Below are 21,073 nucleotides of genomic sequence, written 5' to 3' on the forward strand. Positions count from 1 at the left end.
CAAATGAGCCATATTTGATCAAGAAGCCTGGGTTCCTACCTCTTCTTCTTATTGAGTCATCTAAATAGCTTTCCTTCTGACATCTCCTACTGAACCCAGGGAGCCATGCAGCTGCATTCTCCCCTCACATCCTACTTTGTATAGCTGTGAATCAGCCAGCGGCTCAGGTCCTAAAAGACACACAACCCCACTTTGTCCCAAACTGCTCTACACCTCGCAGCCACCCTTCTCCCCACCCAGGCCACCAAGCTGGCTGTGCTACTGAAGTGGGCTCCTTGAGGGAACCGTTTACCCCCCGTGGGTCCTGATTGCAAACCCTCAGAAGGCAAGAAGGGCATCACTTTCCCCTTCTCCATCCCTCAAGAACTGCCTGCTGTACTGCTATGCATACAGGTGGCCCTCAATAAATGCTTGCTGTATCAGTGAATGATTGAGAGGCTTGTTTTAATTCAAGGACATCCGTGGATTGAAAAGGTTTTGCTCATGGGTATGGCCATGACCAAATATTCAAAATTGGAATCATGGAAATTAAACATTTTCAAGGGAAAAATTGAATCTGTCTTCCTGGCCTTTTCTATCATTGTCTGTTTTAAAATAAAATCCTTTTGAATATTTGTCTCAACTAAGATCAGAACACCAGTGCTCTAATTTTCTGTAATTTTCTCTTTAAGGAACAGGGGTTAAGTTCTTCAAGGGAATGCTCAAAGAATCCTGTACACTGAGAGTCAGGAGCTGAATGTGGAATTGGCATCATCTCCCATATCTCACACGGGGGACGTGCTCTGAGGAGCGACGGCAGAAGGCTGAGAATTACAGGTTCAACTGATTTAGGAAAACAAATGAAACCTTGGTTTTTGCTGCTAAAATTCTCGTTTGCTAGAGTAAAACATTTTCTATCAACTTTTTATTTGGTAGATAAAATGCACATATGAAAAACAGTACTTTTTTAATGTCGTCTTAAAGATTAGATGCTCATAGGTGTAAATAGAGGTTTCAGTCCTTTCATCGTTGCTGTGCAACTATGGGGAAGCCTAGAGGGATTTCAGGATGGGTTTTCATTTTGTCTGAGGTTGGTTAGTAACTGTGAAAAAGTAACTCTCCAAGCAAGATCTGATATAATTAAGTGGTCTGAACCCTTTTGACATCTTTAGTGGGGGCACTGGATGTCTGTCATTTGGAAGGAAGGATGACGCAAGAGTGAACAGAGGGAATAAAGAAGAGATCATCTAGGACCCAGATAGAAAGATGACGTGTAAGCAATTTATCCCACAAAGGGTGCCTAGCACATGTTGGTTCTTAATCTGGAGCGCTGGGAAGATAAAGATGACTTACCCATGGATACAAAGGGGTGACAACTCCCAGCAAATGGCCATCCTGTTACAAAATGTTGAGCGGCATTCCTTTGGTTATCTTGTTGGGTTTCTGCCTCCATGACTTCCTCTACAGATCGGTGGTCACTGCTCGGGTAACCAGCTAGGGGGAAAATGGGAAATAGGAATTCTCTCTTGGGATAGAACTTGGAAGGTTTAGGCATCTTTAATGCCCCAGGAAGTAGGGAGCAAGGTAGCTCCTCCAGTGGACCACAAATGAGGAAGATTTAGCCAAAGGATCATTGTGCTTCCTATTGCAGTCAGTACTTCTCAGCCTTTTGTCACTTCCTAGCTCTTAGAAAAGCTTCTCTTAGATGACGTAATCTTGGCTTGGCTGTGCTATAGGGCAGGAGTGGAAGAGTCATGCTTCCTATTTAGGCCAGTTTTGTTAAAAGGAAAGTGCTACTCCCCACTCCCACACCTATCCCACCAAGGATGGAGGTGATGGCAGGGATACATAGGAGAGATCTCCCACAGGACAGTAGAACATGGGGGACAGACAATAAGACTGTAGGATCCAGCTGCTTCTCCTCTCCAGGAAATTCTCTTTCCAGTGTTAACCTGGAAGGATCTAATTATTGTTTTTTGACAAATTTGGGGGTAGGGGACAATTACCTACAGGCTCTACTATTTCCTAGATGAAATTATCTGATATGTAAAATAGAAGAAGTTGTTATGGACTGAATTGTGTCCCCCACCGAATTCATATGTTGAAGCCCTAACCACCAATGTGACTGTATTTTGAGACAGAACCTTTAAAGAGGTGATTTAAGTTAAATGAGGTTATAAGGATGGGGCCCTAATCTTATAGGACTGGTGTCCTTATAAGAAGAAGAAGAGACACCAAAGATCTCTCTCTCCTTCAGCACACAGGGAAGAGGCCATCTGAGGACACAACCAGAAGGAGGTCCTCTACAAGCCAGGAAGAGAGCCTTCTCCAGAAATCAACCTGATGGCACCTTGATCTTTGACTTCCAGCCACCAGAACTCTGAGAAAATAAATTTCTGTTGTTTGAACCACCTGGTCTGTGGTATTTCATTATGGCAGCCCCAGCAGAGTAATACAGAAGGCCAGACCCCTAGATCCTGGAAAAGTCTTGCTCTTTGCTGAGGTGCCTGTTAAAATTTAACGTATTCATGAGCTAATGCAAGTTCTCCAAGGGCTGACCACCCTGGGGAAAGACACATCTCAACAAACTCGCTGATGGTTTGAACAAAATGCAGTATATGCTCCAAGGCTCCAAGGGGAAAGGCACTCCGTGATCGAAAGAGGATAGCATCTCTGTGGTTCAACAACATTTCCTTTCCAGAAACATCCGCATTCTGAGAGAATTTAATTCTTGTATCTGTAAACAACTTGGAGGTATTTTACTGTACTACTCAGTAAGCTATGTATTCCTGTTTTCATCCTGTAGTGACTTTCAAATGCTTAGCATGTTGTCTAGGACACACTAGGCCCTTGGATATTATTTGTCAACTTCAATTGAACTTCAGAAGAAAATACCAATGACTGCATTTCTGAATTTCACTCCTCCTGAGAGTAAGAATGAGTGTGTTGAATTTATCCCTATATCCCAACCCTAGGGCACTTAAGAGAGGGTATGCAATAGTCAGTCAATAAATCTTGGCTTACACGGTGAAATTTAATAAAACAAACACCCAACCATTTGAAATATTTGCTGAAAACTGCCAATTCTATTTTCATTTGGATGAAATTTGCTCATTTGCCTCAGTTTGATTCAGGTTTCTCAATCTGGTTTTTTTTTTTGCAACATTCTTGGCATCATGTCAGAAAAATATTATAAAACAGCAGTCTTGAGACAATCAGCAGAACATCTGAGTCATAACTAAGACATAACCCAGGAATTTGAAATGCAAATAAACTATTTTTTTCTTGAAGTATCTGAACCAAAAATACACAGTAAATACAATCTAGTAATACAGATGGTTAAAGAGACTTGAACTTTAAGATATAGCAATTTTCTTTGCAGTATTGAATTAGTAAAACAGGTATTTCTAAATGATGTTCTTTACTTTTGATAATTTGAAAGCTGTCTCTAATCCTTATAAGTCAGAACAATGGATTGACTTGGATATGCAATAACTTTCATCACAGAACAGCCGAATGATTATTCATTAAGATAATTGATGTCTCTATAAACTGAAGTATTTTCCCCTCATCCATTCCTGTTGTTAAAATGTTTGTATTGTTGAGATGTCTTCCCATGCTATGATTTTGGAGTTGTACAATGAAGACTTGGGGGTCAACTAACAACTGTCTGCACTGGGGCATGGAAACACCGTTCCTCTCCCTTGCCTGTGGATGAAATGTTGACATGTAACACTTAGGATCATTGGGGCAAATCATTCTCTGTATTAGGGCTCTTTCACATCTGGAGGCCAATCCCTACCATCATTCTCTATCAGCCTGTGCACATATTGGGAACTTCTCTGACTTTTGACCCTTAAAAAAAAAGCAGCTTGGTTTTTGGGTTTTTTCTTTAACTCCTACCACAATCTCCTTTATTTAGTCTGCCCATTTCTGGAAGCTCATGCCCAAAGTCTGGCCACCTACAGCCGACATTCCTACAAGCTCCTCTCTCCGCAAAGAAGCTGTTTCAGGTGCAATGCTTTGGTTCATCTGCAGGATTTGAAATTTCATGGTTCGTGGACTACGTCAAGGCTCCAATGTGGTTAGATTGTTGTGGGTTTTTTTGGTTTTTGTTGGTTTTTAGCCTTTATATTGTTGTTTTTAAAAATCCATTATCAATGCAACAAAAAAAGAGTAAAGATCTGATACCTGTGGGCTTGCATTTCCAAATGGCAGCAACTGGCTAAATCTGAGTAACAGCCGCTCTTTGGACAAATATATACTCTCCAGTGTGACCCTGTCCCCACCATTCCCATAGCACATCTTTATCTGTCTGGCTCCTAAAGGCCTTTGAGTCTTTGACCTCTTATCTGCCTCAAGATGTTGATTATTGGATCAAACGAGCACAGTAATGTCCGCCCTACATTCACAGGGGTGTAATCTAAACCTGTGCTGTCCAAAATAGTAGCCACTGGCCACAGGTAGCTACTTGAGCACTTGAAATGTGGCTAAGGTGACCACAAAACAGATTTTTTTTTTATATTTACTTAATTTTTAGCAATTGTTTAAAATTAAAACATAAAGTTCTATTGGCCAGTGGTGGTCTAGACCAAGAGAGGTTATAGGATTGAAAGATTTTGTTGCCCACATGCAAATGTTTGTCTGTTATTTTCCTTGGATCAGAACAGGCATCTTCATTTTAGGTGCTCTTTCATGAACACCTCTTTACCACAAGTATGTCATGTCTTCTGAACAGAGACGTTGATTAAGCCCAAGGACACAAAGTCCCCAAGCTCTGTCCTCTCTGTCCTACTTCCAAGCAGCAGTATGCAGAAAATCACTAGGATGCCATTTACATGCTGAAATTTAAGAGAAGACAAAAGTGACCAACCTTCAGAGCCTTCCTTTACTGCTTGCCACCTTGCCTTCAAATCGCTTAGACTTTGGAGGACATCTGTCAGAAAACCTAGAGGGTAACTGGGGACATAATACACTGGCCCTCTCTCACTTGCTGAGCTAAGCTATGCTAATATGTATGTTATAGACCAGCTTAGAATACAAGAAAAACCCTTGAGAGAAAGGGACAAAAGACATTTCTATGCTGTGGGAGTGGGTTGATCCTGGGGCTTTTCCTAAGAGAGTCCAGGGCCTAATTAGACATCAGTGGAAGGCAGGGACCCTCAAGGAGCAATAGCAGTAGACAGACAGCCCCCAAGGCATAGAAGGGTGCTTAGAGAGGAGAATAGATCAAAGGAAGAATTGCTTTTCCATCACACACTCCACCTGGACAGGCTGCTTTGGTTTCCTAGAACTTGGCAGTGCTTGTGCTTCTATCAAAGCACTTGGAACAGAAGCTCTTTCTCTACAGCACCCTTCTGCTCCTAAAATATGACCTAAACCTCTCCTCTGGAATCCTTCTGGATGGTTATAAAACAAATTCCAAACAACAATGACTGGAAGGACAAGCTCGTGAACACTGGTGCATATGGGAATACAGCTTGTTACACCACATAATGGACTAGTTTGATTAGCTACATGTCTTACTGTATTGTCCTTAGCTCCCAAACAGAAAAAAGCAAGAATAATCCCTTATACAGAGTTTATTATACATGCTCACATATGATAAAACATTCGTTTCACTTCAGCAATACTATTACTAATATCATCCCCTTTCCACAGATGAGAAATTGAGGCTCTGAGAAGTTAAGCAACTTGATAAAGGCCCCACTGCTGTTACAGTGCAAAATTGGGGTTCTGTGTCTGATGTACATAAACAAGCCAATTAATTGTGGCATCGGCCTTTGGGGGAGAAGTCAACTTTTATTCTGCAAGATCAATCTGCAGGGAGACAGGGGGCATGTGCCCTCAGATCTGTCTCCCCAACTGAGGATTTGGGGCAAAATTTAAGAGGTTAGGGAAAACAGGTTGGCATGCAGAAATGCTGGTGGGATAGGCTTTGATTGGTAGGCTTCAAACATTTATGGTAAGGTTCTAAACATTTATGACAGGTTGGGGGAGGAATTTTAACATTGGATCTTCCTGAATGAGGGACCCCTCATTTCTGATAAGAGTCTAACATTCAAGTTCTGATCATGTTTGCATCCCAGGGTTCCATGGGGAGGAAGATCTTTAGTTCTGTGGTCATTTCAGGTCACAATTTCTTCTTTCATGGGTGCTCTGGCTACGTGACTGCAGTTTTTCTGAAAGACAATTCTTAATAACTTTCTGGATAAGAGATGGGGTCACTTGAACTGATCCTGGAGGCCTGTGGTTTACAAATCCCCCCTTTTTGTTCTTCATTCCTCAGTCTTGAAGGACATAGGGAGATGACTGCTCCAGCTTCTTCCTACTGATAAAGGGTGTAGGTTGATCCATCTCATTAATCCACTCTCTTAGTAAGATGGTGATGCAGGTGGGCTCCCAAGTTTAGGCCTATGTTGTGTAAGCAAGTAACTAGGTATTTAATATGACACATTTCTGGAGAAACAAAAAGAAAAGCAAGGTTGATGGTTGGAGCAAATTATAGACCAGTTCCTGAGCCCAGGGAGCAGCCTGTCAAAGGATTTGAAGATGTCAGAGTCGAAGCATCTTTCACAGTTTGAAATGTGTCCAATGATGTCATACATGTTCAGGTATCTTTCTGAGTGGCTCACAAGCAACAGGCATGGATCTTTCTTAAGTTTATATTAGGTTGTCCAGTTTCAGTTTGCAAGTTTTCAGGGAAAAGGGCAGTTCAGTTCTCAATGATTCCTAATGAAAATTATGGAAAAAATTGAAAACATGCATTTGGAGATTTGTAGCCAGATATCTCAGGACACTAGAAGAATTCAGGACCCATTCCAGTTAACAGATATAAAACAAAACCTCAAAGATGATTATCAGAACTAGAACCTAATGTCCATGAATGTGTACTATAGTTTTCATTGAAAGATAATTTTTCTGTCTAAAATCACCCTTATTTTTACCAAATATATCCAATTAAGACAATAAGCTTTGCCCAATTATTTGTATAAGTACAGTAAGAATAGCAATTAATTGTATATGCTCTTTCAAACCTGCTTTGCTGGAACTTTTCATAGGGAGTCCCAGATTGAACTTTATAGGCCTCTTGAGGCCAGAAAAACCAAGCCAAGGACTTGTCATCAGACTCTTCCTTCAATACCTATAGATTTGGGTGAATTCCTCTCTTTTCTCAAGGTCCCGAAAATATTCTGAGGTTCCAGTCACCTGTCAGGGAAGTGACCTTCTTTACTCACCTAGTAAGGTTGATGGGAATCATAAAGAAGGTATCAGGCTGATATTTCCAAGTGGCTTTATTCCATAAAGACAACATCTATTCCTCAAAAACTGTCTTGTCATATCTGAATCTGGATATTTATCTCAAATATTATATTCCAGTCAAAGCTTTGGTGATATAACAATGATTCCAATTGTGTCCTGTTATAAGGAAAACAGATACTTACTTAACTTATGCAGATAACTGTATTGCCATGGAAACAATACTCACTCATCAAGAGTTGCCAAATTCTGGAGGGATCAGGCAGGGAGAAAAAAGATAAATGTGTCAATTTTTCCTCCAAATGTATAATTTAGCAAATTGCTTAAGTCATAGTTAGCTTAAGAGAAAAAGTTTCCTTAAATCTGGAAAAAAAAAACATTAAAACCTCAGCAATATCGCAAATGAAAAGTCATATAAATTATAATCATCCTCATCAGTTCATTCAGTCCTGATTCTTGTAATCGATTCTTGATCTTAATCTTCTGTTAGCAGTTTCACGAAGTCATCAGTTTCTCTGTTAGAGTTCTGTAGTTTCTTACCCAGTTCAGTTTTATGATCTGAAAGTTTATCAGACACCTGTATTTTAGAGTGTCAGAATCTTTTCCCTGAATATCTCCAAAGATAAAACGTATTTATGAAAGTAAAACAGCAACTATCTGCAAATGACAAAAGATACAAAAGAGTAATTGACAAACTTGGCTAATCCTGTGACATATAACACTTCAATATAATAACAAGAATTATCGTTGACCACCAGAACAGATCAGAATTTTAGGAATGTTGCATAATTTTTAAGACATTTATATCAATATCATTTAGCCACATAATAGTACCTAAGAAAGTTTATCCTCACTTATTTGGCAAGGCTTCCCATGTAATCTAACATACAAAATAATCCTAATTAGTTTAGTATCTTATTCTTTATAGGAAGGGAGAGAATGAATTTCTTTGAGTAGCCCCAGGGTCAACTGAAAATTCTCAAAGGAAAATTTTTTTCCTACAGGTTGAAACAAAGACTTCATTTAAAATTTGAATTTGGGGGGAAGCTTACCAAAAATATCAAAAGGTTTTTAAACACTTGGTCAAATAGGAAACAATGCTCACTGCAAAACAATGCTCAGTTATCCATTCAATCAAAGTGATAACGGAAATAGTCAAGGGCAAAGAGAGGGTTAAAACAGTCAAAAAAAACACCTAAAATTTTGGCCCCTGCAATAGTGGTTAACTCCAGTGCATTCTGCTTCAGTGGCCTGGGTTCACGGGTTCATATCCCAGGCATGAACATACACCACGTGTCAAGCCTTGCTGTGGTGGCAATCCACATGCAAAATGGAGGAAGATTGGCACATATGTTAGCTCATGGCTAATATTCCTCATGAAAAAAAAAAGACCTTAATAGGGAAACCTCAGTCCTTTTGAACACAGAAAATTATTTTAACAGACATAGATATTCTGTCCTAAAGGTAAACTTACCAAAGTTAAAGAAAAACCTTGTATAACCTCTTTATCAAGAGCAGACTAACACTCCAGGAAAATCATCCTTTTAAGAGACAGAGAAAACCAAATTTTAATTTTTGCATCAGCTTATTTTTGACATTAAAACTCATTTACTTGGGGTCAAGACAATGTATGAAGAATTTAAAGAAAATGAGAAAATGCTAAATTCTTGGGTTTGAAAGTACTGGTCTGTGAAAATGTGTCCATGTATGTGGAAGTACGTGTGTGTGTGCATACAGTATATCCCATAATTATGCCTTTGTGAAGCTTTTCTAACTTCAGAAATGTAAATGCTACTAATATAAAACACATTATTTGGAGATTTAAATATATTTTCATTGTAATTATTTTAAATAATAGCAAATGGTTAGTTTGAATTTTTGTGTCACTCGTTCTGAGTGAAAATGGCAAAGATTGATGGAAACAATAAAAACTTAAATATTCAAAATTAAATAAGTATAAAACAAAGTTCTACTTCTGGATAGATGAAAGTAGAAAACTTATTATGGGGGATGGCCTATTGGCAGACTGTTTAAGTTTGCATGCTCCAATTTAGTGGCCGAGGGTTTGCAGGTTCAGATACCAGGTGTGGACCCAGCACTGCTCATCAAGCCACACTGTGGCAGCATCCTACATAAAATAGAGGAAGATTGGCACAGATATCAGTTCATGGACAATCTTCCTCAAGCAAAAGGAGGAAGATTGGCAATGGAAGTTAGCACAGGGCCAATATCCCTTGGAAAAAGAAAAGTTATGTGGACAAATGGAGCTGAGATTTGCGCAACATGGATGAACCTGGCGGGCGTTATGCTCAATGAAACAAGCCAGAGACAGAAAGACAGATACTGCCTGGGGTCACTTACACGTGAACTCGGAAAAAATAAAAGAAAGGTCAAACTTATAGAAACAGAGAGTAGAAAAGTGGTGGCCAGCGGCTGTGGGGGAGGGGAAAGGGAGAGGCAGGTGAAAGGGGACAAACTTTCAGCTCTCAGATGAAAAACGTCTGAGGATCTAATGTCTGACGTGGTGACTAGAGTCGAGAACACTGAATTCTATAATTGAAATCAGCTAAGAGAGCAGCACTTCAGTGTCTCTCGCACACACACACACACACACAACACACACACACACACAAAGTCACTAGGTGAGGTGAAAACAGCAATCGGAGTTGAGGACAGAGGAGAATGAGGGTATGAATCCCTGGGAACTAGATCAAATTCCTGGGAGAACTTCAGACTTTCAAAGGCCATGAGATAGGTGGCTTCAAACCAAGAATCCAGGAGACGCAAGGAACCGGGTGACATCTGGCTTCCAGGGGGAAGACATAGAAAACTAGCTAAGGTCTAGAAGGCCCAGGAGGGTAGAGGGAGGCAGTTGGAGGCCAGATGGTGGCGGAGGGGCTCTGGTCCAGCCTGCTCCCCTGCTGTCCCCTCCGCCGCCCTCAGGAGCCCCTGTGACACGGCCACAGTTCCATGATGAGGGCGTGGGGTTCTAATCTCCAAGTCACTCCCAGCGCTCAGTTGCCTGAGAGCAGCACTGCATTTGAGACATGGAGAACTCCTCTCTTGTTTCTAAAAAGCATTGTTGCTACCTGGTTGAGCTCCAGTTCCACTTCCTGGGTGATTGGGACCATCCTCCGCATCCTGTGTGGACTGGGGCTCTTCCTCCTGCTCCTTCCCTCCCTCCAGAGGAATCCATCCTCACAACCAACTTGCAAACGCAGAAACGTCAGGAAGGTAAGAAATCCTGGGCCGAGACCCACCAGAAGATGAGTCTCTCTTCTGTTCTACTGTGATTTCCACTTCTCTGAATCAAGTAGAGGGACTCCGGGACGGGAAAGAATAGAACATCATCCTTCTAGAGACAAGCCAGGTTGGGTGGGCAGGGATGAGAGTGGGCACGAGGATTTCGGTCCGAAGATCTCCGAGCAGGAGTCCCGGTGTGGTAGAGGGCTCCAGGGAAAGTCCCCAGGCCAGTGACCAGCGGCCAAGGACGGGATGCTGAGTGGGATCTGTGGGAGGACAGGCTCTGAGCACTGGTTCCCCAGCCACCTTCCCGGGGCAGGCGTCTAGGCAGGCCTTTCTCTCTGTCGTGGTTGATCTGAGGGCAGAGCTGAGCCCCCGAGAGCCTCTGGGCAGGATCTGGAGTGGGGCTGTGGCCTCAGGAAGCAGAGTCCTCCCTGAGGAAGCTCAGAGGATTCTGTACGTCTGAGAATGTGCGCGATTCTTGAGCAGAGGAACAGTGACAGAAGATCCATGCTGGTCCCACATGGGGATATCCTTCCTTACGTTCTCCAAAGAAGGAAGACAGCAAAGATCCATTTTGTGTTCTAGTATCCACTTCAAAAGGAAGTAAAAGGGAAGAAACACCCCAGAGCCCCAGGAGTTCAGTGTAGGCAGTCATCTTGCTCACAAACGCTGTGCGTCTGCGGCTGGTCCAGAGAGAGGAGAGGGAGCCCCCACAGTTTCTTCTTTTTTCTCTCATTTCAGCGTCAAGTGGAGCCCAGAGGGAGGAGCAGCAGGAGCAGGAAGAAAAGGGGAGCTTTGAAAGGTAAGCTCCTGCCATTCAGCCCTGTGCCCCAGAGCTGGCCTCCATCTCCTGTCCCTGAGCGCCCAGCTCCGTGGGCTCGAGGATGCCAGGGGCAGAGCCTGTCCCTCAGGAAACAGAGCCCTCAGGGAGGCTGCCGGGAAGGAGAGGAAAACCTGAGGACTTGCCAGATTCTGTGCTGGGAACCAAGGCCCAGGCCAGCAGGCGTCTGGAACAGGGTGTTGCCCAGCAGGGGCATGTGGGCTGTGGTGGAGGTTGAAGCACTTGGTCAATGACAAACCTCAACCCATCAGCAGCCTTGCCATCCCCATCAGGGATCCCGTGGCCTTGGGCACTGGTGCCTGGGCTCCAGAGTCTGACCTCAAACGGTCTCCCCTAAAGGCACACTGCACGCAGCCTCCTGTAAGAGCCCTTAGGCCGCCCCGCCTTCACGGCTGTGACCCAGTGCTCCTGATTTCTAGCTTACAGAGCTGGCTCGGAAGGACCTGGCAGAAGTGGGGGGCCAGATGTCGCTTTCGCAAAGGTAAGGGATCTTGCCCTTCTCTCCTGGACTTCTTCCTCGCAGAGTCTCTGATGTGCCCCAGGGCTACAGGCAGCTTGGGGCTGAGCTGGGAGGGGAGCCATGGGGCAGGGGTGGCAAGAGGCCTGCGGTGAGGGACAGCAGGAGAATTCGGTGAAGTGAAGGGAGGGCCAGGGAGGGCCATGGCTCTCAAGGGGCCACCCCCGCCTGGCCTGCCCTGCTGTCCCGGGCCCTCTGCTCCTGGCTACAGCTTGTGCATCTTGTTTCCCGCAGCTCCCCGGGGAGGCTGTCTTGTAAGGGATGCTTCCATCGCTCGTCATCTCAAGGCTCCCCTGGGGAGGCGTGCAAGACAGCATCTGCTAGAGTCCGCCAGCCACGCGGGAAGCCTGTGGCAAGGTGCTACTCTCACCACGACTCCAGCACTTTCCCTGGGGCCTTCTGACCCAGCGCACTCTACCTCTGGCCTCCACCCTGCCAGCAGAACCTCCAGCTCGACCTTGACCAGAACTCCACTCGGCCCTGTTGCCATGAGCTCAGCTCCAGCTCACTCCTGTTGGCCATTTCCCAACTCAGGCCACGGCCGCATGAGCTGTCGCGTTGAGTTCCTCTCGCAGTGGAACACGATCAAGGTCTTGTTCTTCCCCGTGTCATCGCACTTCGAGTCCCAGCAAGGGCACCTGTCCTGCCACCGACCAGTGGCCTCATTCTGGGGAGGCCCCACACATAGGGAGGGAGAGACGGACAGCCCCTCAGTTGCCAACCCTGATGCCCAGAAGCTGCTCGAGACAGAAATCACGGAGAGAATACAGACGAAGGTCTGGGAAAGAAGAACAAGACGATCCAGGCAGCTCCTCAGATGCTCGAAGCACACAGTATCACGTCTGGGCTGAATTTCCGCTGGGGCCTACCCCTCCTGTCCTTGGGGCCTGCAGATCTGAAAGCATGTGAGGCTCAACCCTCGGCCCTTCCACGGTCCCCTCTGCCCCCCGCAGCCACCTGTGATTCTGGGGCCCCCTCGAAAGCTGACTCTGCACACTTCACGGGAAAACCTCTTGAGCCTCCTCCAGGTGACAAAGTCTTAACTTTGACGACAAAAGCATCAGTTCCCAGCCTGGCCCGTCCCCTCCCTGCTCCCTCACCTGTGTGTGAGGAAAATCAGAAGGCCCCGGGAGGGACCCTACCTGGCGATGGCAGTGGGCCCTCAGAAGCCTCTCTCTTGGGACAGGAGGGCCGGCCGCCTTCTCCAACCTTCGCACTCAGCCTCTCAGAGAGAAAAGGGCAGAGTGGGACCTTCGTGGGGGCCGAGCAAGGCCGTCGGGAGCCTGAGTTCAGGGTCCCCAGTGGCCAGGAACGAGCCTCGGGAGGAGAGTGGAGGTGGGGCCTCACCAGAGCCCTGCCGCGGGGTGGCAACACTGGAGGGGGAGTCAGGGTCCCAGTCTTGGAGCCAGGTCGGGGAACAGGAGACACCCTCGGGACCAAACCCCTCCAGGCCCTGCCGGAAAAGGAAGAGGTTTTTCACGACAGCCCTCTCAGAAAAATGTTGAGACGCCTCCTGCCCTGCCTGAGGCCCAACAAGGAGGAAGCACCAGAGGAGCCCCTTGCAAAGGCAAGCCCGCGTCAGCCACCGCCCAGAGCCAGGCACGGGTCACACACAGCTCGGCGTCGGATGGCAGGGCTGTTCAGGCGCCATCGACAGTATCATCCTTTGTCTGGGTCCTGGGAGAGAAACTGAGGTTCGCCAAGAACTTCTGGTTTTTCTCCTTATCTCACCCTCTGTGCTAATGCTGTCTTCCAACCCCAATTTCCCCCAAATACATTTTTTTTCTCCCTGAGCGTCGTGGCTTCTGTCTGTGCCCTGCTAGGGGAAGAAACAGGGTCAGGCTCCGCCCTTCCTGAGTGTCTGCTTTGGCTTCCAGAAGGGACAGGGCCATGGGGGGAGGCTGACTGCAGCGTGGCTCACCTGCCCTCGCCCCAGCTCCCTCATTGCACCGCAAGTCCCCATCACACCATCCTTACAAAAACCAATGGAAGCTTTAGGCTCTTTCCAGATGAGCAAAACCTCTAGACCCCAGCCCAGGATGGGCCCCACCTGTCCTCTCCTGCGTTCTCTGGCCCTTGAACTTCTGGGGCTGTAGGGAGGGGCTTTGCAGAGGCTCCAGGAAGTGTAGAGACAGGCTCACAGGTCACAGAGTGGGGAGGGGAGTGTGGGGCAGTGCTGGCCCTGAGTCCGGAGGGCGAGGAAGCTTGCCCTGCACCCCGAGCTCTTGGTGGGAATAGATGAGACGCTGCCCCAGGAGCTGCTTCTCTCCCTGCTGAAGCTGCCGTGGAGATGGGCCTGCGCATCCCTCTCGGCCCAGCGTCCCCGTCCCTCTGTCCTTGTCACAGTCTGGAGCAGCAGCGACAAGGATGACTGCGCTCCGGCTCTGAGGGCGGGCGGGTGGGGAGCACGAGGCTGCTGTGGGCCTCTCCCCTCTGCCCAGAGGGGCTCAGAGCCCTGCTCTCCTGCACCTGCCTTCTCCTCCTGGGGAACGGAGCCGGGGGTGAGTGTGTGGGGTCACCATCTGATGGTGGGACACTGTGCACCTAGGGTGGGACCCGGGAGAAGGAGAATAAAGTGCCACTAGAGTTTAACCACTTACCTACTGAATGACATTTTTGATTTTTATAATTTCCCCTAGAAATAAAGCTGCTATGAACTTCTGGGGAAGGTTTTGGGTGAACTTAAATTTTTCTGCCCAGTTAATATCAATGGCAAAGTGATGGTTTGAAAATGAACCCGCCTCCAGGATCTCACAAAAATGCAACACGGATTAGAGGTTGAAAGGGTGAAACAGGGCAGAGAGAGTAAACCTAACACCGTATCTTGGATTTGAGCCATTTCCTCAGGAAAAAAATGCCGTTACCTAACGCACGACAGGTGCCGAGGACGTGGGAGGGCCAGGTATCACCACATTGAATAAAACACTGTCAGAACGTATCTGGACAGGAGACCCCTGACCTTCAACCTGTCACAAGCTCTTTGTTCTTCGTCTCCAGAGAACATTAAGTAGACAGAGATCCGCACCTGCGGAGCAGGTCCCCTGAATGAACTGGATTTCCACTTGAATTAAGAAGAAACTAGCTCATGGTTGCTGTGGACTCAAATTATTTGGGAATGAACACACAACTGCAGTTTCTCACTTGAGTACTAGCGCAGAATCGCTAGATTAAATGGTAACGGAATCCAATGAATCCCAACAGAGCAAGAAAATGTCAGTGCGTTCCTGGCCCTCCTATCGCTTCTCTATTGAACGGAAGAGAAAAGGGAACCTTTCTGAAACTCGTCTTAATATCGGAGCAGCAGGCAATTCCTGTACTTCTGTCTTCTGCTATGACAGAGATAGAAATCATCGTGTATGTCAGGGAAACAATCCAATTTCCCTAAAGTTGGGGTGGGCGGTCTTTATTTAATACCAGGGGTTCCCCTCTACTATTGACACTGTTCCAGGTGGGTCAGGTTTCCCGGAAGAGCTTTCCGATTGATTTGCATTTTAAAACACATTCGCTCCTCATCCTCTCTCTGAGCTGGCAGGCAGGCCAATTCAGGGAACACGCGGGAGGCCCGAGTCATGTCAGTCCCTGACCTGGGCAGCTGGCTTTGAGGAGGCCCTGAGTCCAGAACTCTTGCGTGCGAGAGCCTGAATGTGGGACTCTGGTCACAGTCATACGCTAGCCAAGCGTCCCAATTAGGAGTCCCAGCTCCAGAAAAAGGTCTTTGTTGGACTTCAGAAGAACAAAGTTGTTTTAACTGTTGAGAAAGACGTTAAAGATCATCTTGGGGCCTGCTAAGAGAGTTACCCTGTTGCAAATTCTGCTGTGATCACACACATTCGTAAATCGGGAACGTATTTATCATGTGAAGCTAGTAAGAACAACGTAGACCTTAACGCTTTTGGTATAAGTAAGATTACCCTATTATCAGTTAAAAGAGTCTCTCTCCGTCGCTGTGTGTATGGATAGCTGTGTAATAAGTATAAACCCGGATATCTAAGCACTACCTGTCCAACGAGTCTGAAAAGTTAACACGTTGACCAAAAAGTACAATCCCTAAGTGAACCCCCAGTTCTCACTGAAAAAGGCATGTCCGATGATGTCACCAGGGAATTCCTCTAGGACTCGAAGGGCCCTCTTTCTACAGGTTCAGGCAAGACTCGAGGCTCCGGGGGCCCGGAGGGGGCAGGAAGGGGAAGGCAAGGCCAACTCTGAGAAAGAGATCGCGTGGCGGGCAAACCGGGGAGACCAGAAAGGGCTGCCTCAGACTGGACTCCAACCCGGGCCACGGACCCGGCCCCAACGTCCGCTCTAAAGAGCAGCACTTCAGCTCACTCGAGCCGTGCCCGGCTTCGGGCTGGGCCACACAGCCGTCTGGACTCTGGAAACTGAAGACTGTCTATTTGAGGCAGAGTAAGAAGAAATGGGGTCAAGACGACATAAGAGATTAAAGAAAATGGGAATATGCTTAATTCTCTGCTTTGAAAATACTGAAGTGTTCTGTGCCAATGTGTCCACGCCTGCGTATGTGCGGGCGTGTGTGTGTGTGTGTGTCTGTGTGTGTGTGTCCAGCATGTGCCATAAGTCTTGGTAAAGGCTTTCTCACTGCAGAAGCAGAAACGCTACTGACACAAAACACATCATTGGGAGGTTTAATTACTTAAACTTTTAGTATGCTTACGTTAAATAATAAATGATTAGTTTCAATTTGGGGGTGAGTCGTTCGGAGTGAAGATGGCAAAGGTTGGTGGAAACAATAACAACGTTCGTATTCAAAACCAAATAAGTGCAAAGTAAAGTGGGACTTGCAGATTGACGAAACCAAAAGCTTGTTATGTGGACAAATGGAGCTGAGATTTGCGCAACATGGATGAACCTGGCGGGCGTTATGCTCAATGAAACGAGCCAGACAGAGAAGCACAGATACTGCCTGGGCTCACTTACACGTGAACTCGGAAAACTATAAAAGAAAGGTCAACTCATGGAAACAGAGAATAGAAAAGTGGTGGCCAGCGGCTGTGGGGTGGGGGAAATAGAGAGAGGCAGGTGAAAGGAGACAAACTTTCAGCTCTCAGATGAAAAACGTCGGAGGTTCTAATGTCTGGCGTGGTGACTACAGTCGAGAACACTGAATTGCATAATTGAAATCAGCTAGGAGACTGGCACTTCAGTGTCCTCTCACACACACACACACACACACACACACACACACACACACACACACAAAGTCACTAGGTGAGGTGAAAACAGCAATCAGAGTTGAGGACAGAGGAGGATCAGGGTATGAATCCCTGGGAACTAGATCAAATTCCTGGGAGAACTTCAGACTTTCGAAGGCCATGAGATAGCTGGCTTCAAACCAAGAATCCAGGAGACGCAAGGAACCCGGTGACCTCTGGCTTCCAGGGGGAAGACATAGAAAACTAGCTAAGGTCTCGAAGGCCCAGGAGGGTAGAGGGAGGGAGACGTAGGCTAGAGGGTGGGGGAGGGGCTCTGGTCCAGCCTGCTCCCCTGCTGTCCCCTCCGCAGCCCTCAAGAGCCCTTTGTGACAAGGCCGCACTTCTGTCATGGGGGCCTGGGGTAATAATCTCCAAGCCACTCCCAGAGCTCAGTTGCCTGAGGGCAGCACTGCATTTCTGACATGCAGAATCCTCTCATGTTTCTGAAAAGCCTCTTTGCTACCTGGCCGAGCTCCAGTTCCACTTCCTGGGTGATTGGGACCATCCTCCCCTTCCTGTGTGGACTGGGGCTCTTCCTCCTGCGCCTTCCCTCCCTGCAGAGGAATCCATCCTCGCGACCACCTTGTGAACGCAGAAACATAAGGAAGGTAAGAAACCCTGGGCAGAGACCCACCAGAAGATGAGTCTCTCTTCTGTTCTACTGTCATTTCCAAGATTCTGAATCAAAGTAGAGGGACTCCGGAACTGGCAGAGAATACAACATCCTCCTTCCACGGACAAGCCAGGCTGGGCGAGCAGGGATTAGAGAGGGCACGAGGATTTCCCTCGGAAGATCTCAGAGCAGGAGTCCAGGTGTGGTAGAGGGCTCCAGGGAAAGTCCCCAGTCCAGTGACCAGCGGCTGAGGAAGGGATGCTGAGTGGGATCTGCGTGGGAGGACGGGTCTTGAGCTCTGGTTCCCCCACCGCCTTCCTGGGGCAGGCGTCTTGAGCAGGCCTTTCCTCTGTCGGGGCTGATCTGAGGGCAGTGCTGAGCCCCCGAGAGCCTCCAGGCAGGGTCTGGAGTGGGGCTCGGGCCTCGGGAAGCAGAGTCCTCCCCGAGGAAGCTCAGAGGCTTCTGGACGTCTGCGAATGTGCGTGATTCTTGAACAGAGGAACAGTGACGAAAGAAATCCATGGTGGGTCTCACATAGAAAATCATCCTTCCTCACGTTCTCCAAAGAAGGAAGACACCAAAGATCCGTTTCACGTTCTAGTCTCCACTTCAAAAACGAGTAAAAGGAAAGAAACACCCCCGGGCGCCAGGAGCTGAGTGTAGGCAGTCGTCTTCCTCATAAACGCTAAGTGTCCACGGCTGGTCCAGAGATAGGAGAGGGAGCCCCCACAGCTGCTTCTTTTTTCTCTCATTTCAGCGTCAAGTGGAGCCCAGAGGGAAGAGCAGCAGGAGCAGGAAGAAAAGGGGAGCTTTGAAAGGTAAGCTCCTGCCATTCAGCCCCGTGCCCCAGAGCTGGCCCCCATCTCCTGTCCCTGAGCGCCCAGCTCCACGGGCTCGAGGATGCCAGGGGCAGAACCCGTCCCTCAGGAAACAGAACACTCAGGGAGGTTTGCGGGAGGGAGACGAAAACCTGAGGACTTGCCACATTCTGTGCTGGGAACCAGGGCCCGGGCCAGGAGGGGCCTGGAACAGGGTCTCGTCCAGCCGGGGCACGTGGGCTGTGGTGGAGGTGGAAGCGCGTGGTCAATGACATAGCTCAACCCATCAGCAGCCTTGCCAGCCCCATCAGGGATCCGGTGGCCTTGGACACTGGTGCCCGGGTTCGACAGTCTGACCTCCCAACAGACTCCCCTAAAGGCACAGTGCACGCAGCCTCCTGTAAGAGCCCTCTCCACCGCCCCTGCCCCGCTTTCAGTGCTGTGACCCAGTCTCCTGATTTCTAGCTCCCAGAGCTGCTGGGAAGGGCCTGGCAGAAGTGCGGGGCCAGGTGTCGCTTTCGCACAGGTAAGGGATCTTGCCCTTCTCTCCCGGACTTCTTGCTCCCAGAGTCTCTGGTGTGGCCCCAGGGCTGCAGGCAGCTTGGGGCTGAGCTGGGAGGGGAGCCACGGGGACAGGGGTGGCCAAAGGCCTGCGGTGAGGCAGAGCAGGAGAATTTGGTGAAGTGGAGGTGGGGCCATGGAGGGCCATGGCTCCCAAGGGGCCACCCCCGCCTGGACTGCCCTGCTGTCCCGGGCCCCTCTGCTCCCGGCTGCAGCTTGTGCCTCCTGGCTCCCGCAGCTCCCCAGGGAGGCTGTCTTCCAAGGGATGCTCCCATCGCTCATCATGTCAAGGCTACCCTGGGGAGGCGAGCAACACAGCATACGCCAGAGCCCAGCAGCCACGCGGAAAGCCTGTGGCAGGTGCTACTCTCACCATGACTCCAGCACATTCCCTGGGGCCTCTGACCCACACCCCTATACCTCTGGCCTCCACCCTGCCGGCGGAACCTCCAGCTGACTTGACCAGAATCCCACCGGACACTACTGCCATGAGCACAGCTCCAGCTCACTCCTCTTGGCCATTTCCCAACTCAGGCCACGGCCGCATGAGCTGGCGCGTCGAGTTCCTCTCGCAGTGGCACATGATCAAGGTCTTGTTCTTCCCCGGGTCAGCGCACCTCCAGTCCCAGCAAGGGCACCTGTCCTGCCACCGACCAGTGGCCTCATTCCGGGGAGGCCCCACACACAGGGAGGGAGAGACGGAGAGCCCCTCACTTGCCAACCCTGATGCGCCAAAGCTGCTCAAGATGGAAATCAGGAAAAGAACACAGACGAAGGCCTGGGAGAAAGAAGAACAAGACGCCCCAGGCAGCCCTCAGATGCTCGAAGCACCCAGTATCACGTCTGGGCTGAATGTCCGCTGGCGCCCACCCTTCCCGTCCTTGGAGTCGGCTGAGCTGAACGCAAGTGAGGCTCAACCCTTGGCCCTTCCACGGTCTACTTTTCCCTCCTCTGCCACCCGTGATTCCGGCACCCGCTTGAAGGCCGACAGTGCAGAGTTCTCGGGAAAACCTCTTGAGCCCCACCCAGGAGAGAAACATAAGACTTTGACCACAAAAGCATCAGTTCCGCGCCTGGCCCCTCCCCTCCCTTCAACTTCCCCTGTGAGTGAGGAAAACCAGAAGGCCCCGGGAGGGACCCTACCTGGCAATGGCTGTGGGCCCTCCGAGGCCTCTCTGATGGGACAGCAGGGCCGGCCGCCTTCTCCGAGCTTCGCATTCAGCCTCTCGGACAGAAATGGGCAGAGCGGGACGGTCGTGGGGGCCGAGCAAGGCCGTCTACACCTGAGTCCAGGGTCAGCAATGGCCAGGAACGAGCCTCTGAAAGAGAGTGGAGGTGGGGCGTCACCAGAGCCCTGCCGTGGGGTGGCAACACTGGAGGGCGAGTCAGGGTCCCAGTCTTGGAGCCAGGTCGGAGGAACAGGAGACGCCCTCGGGACCAAACCCCTCCAGGCCCTGCCGGAAAAAGAAGAGGTTTTTCACGTCAGCCCTCTCAGAAAAATGTTGAGACGCCTCCTGCCCTGCCTGAGGCCCAACAAGGAGGAAGCACCAGAGGAGCCCCTTGCAAAGGCAAGCCCGCGTCAGCCACCGCCCAGAGCCAGGCACGGGTCACACGCAGCTCGGCGTCGGATGGCAGGGCTGTTCAGGCGCCATCCACAGTATCATCCTTTGTCTGGGCGCTGGGAGACAGACTGAGGGTTCGCCAGGACTTCTAGTTTTTCTCCTTACCTCACCCTCTGTGCTGATGGTGACTTCCAACCCCAATTTTCCCCAAATACATGTTTTTTCTCCTGAGACCTGGTGGCCTCCGTCTTGCCCTGCTAGGGGTAGAAGCAGGGTCAGGCTCCGCCCTCCCTGAGTGTCTGCTGTGGCTTCCAGAAGGGACAGGGCCATGCGGGGAGGCTGACTGCAGCGTGGCTCACGCGCCCCAACCCCAACTCCCTCATTGCACGCGAAGTACCCATTACGCCATCCTTACAAAACAAACTGGCTTTAGGATATTTCCAGAGGAGCAAAACCTCTAGACCCC

The 21,073-nt window shown here is 48.8% G+C and overlaps 1 protein-coding gene and 2 long non-coding RNA genes across 3 annotated transcripts; 2 read left to right on the forward strand and 1 right to left on the reverse strand.

Annotated features, from left to right (window-relative positions):
• The first annotated feature begins 1,126 nt into the window (after nt 1–1,126).
• LOC139077847 (uncharacterized) lies at nt 1,127–2,387 on the forward strand. Its single transcript, XR_011530424.1, has 2 exons — nt 1,127–1,252; nt 2,237–2,387. It is a non-coding gene; the product is annotated as an uncharacterized lncRNA (long non-coding RNA).
• Nucleotides 2,388–5,546: 3,159 nt separating this feature from the next.
• Nucleotides 5,547–10,130, reverse strand: LOC103544792 (uncharacterized). Its single transcript, XR_011530423.1, has 4 exons — nt 10,007–10,130; nt 8,714–8,780; nt 7,218–7,896; nt 5,547–6,711 (listed from the first exon to the last, which is right to left on the reverse strand). It is a non-coding gene; the product is annotated as an uncharacterized lncRNA (long non-coding RNA).
• A 6,355-nt stretch (nt 10,131–16,485) lies between these two features.
• On the forward strand, nt 16,486–20,838 carry LOC139077848 (spermatogenesis-associated protein 31E1-like). Its single transcript, XM_070587076.1, has 4 exons — nt 16,486–17,661; nt 18,424–18,484; nt 18,950–19,010; nt 19,284–20,838. The coding sequence occupies exons 1-4, from the start codon at nt 17,476–17,478 to the stop codon at nt 20,737–20,739; spliced, it is 1,764 nt and encodes a 587-aa protein (XP_070443177.1). The 5' UTR covers nt 16,486–17,475; the 3' UTR covers nt 20,740–20,838.
• Nucleotides 20,839–21,073: the final 235 nt, after the last annotated feature.

The sequence above is a fragment of the Equus przewalskii genome, chromosome 20, assembly GCF_037783145.1.
Source record: "Equus przewalskii isolate Varuska chromosome 20, EquPr2, whole genome shotgun sequence".
Classification (NCBI taxonomy): Eukaryota; Metazoa; Chordata; class Mammalia; order Perissodactyla; family Equidae; genus Equus; species Equus przewalskii.

Excerpts from the sequence above, each read along its gene's own strand:
- LOC139077848 (XM_070587076.1), top strand. The coding sequence starts at position 17,476 with ATGCAGAATCCTCTCATGTTTCTGAAAAGCCTCTTTGCTACCTGGCCG. Across the intron at positions 17,662-18,423 it reads AACGCAGAAACATAAGGAAG|CGTCAAGTGGAGCCCAGAGG; the intron begins GTAAGAAACCCT and ends CTCTCATTTCAG. Across the intron at positions 18,485-18,949 it reads GAAAAGGGGAGCTTTGAAAG|CTCCCAGAGCTGCTGGGAAG; the intron begins GTAAGCTCCTGC and ends CCTGATTTCTAG.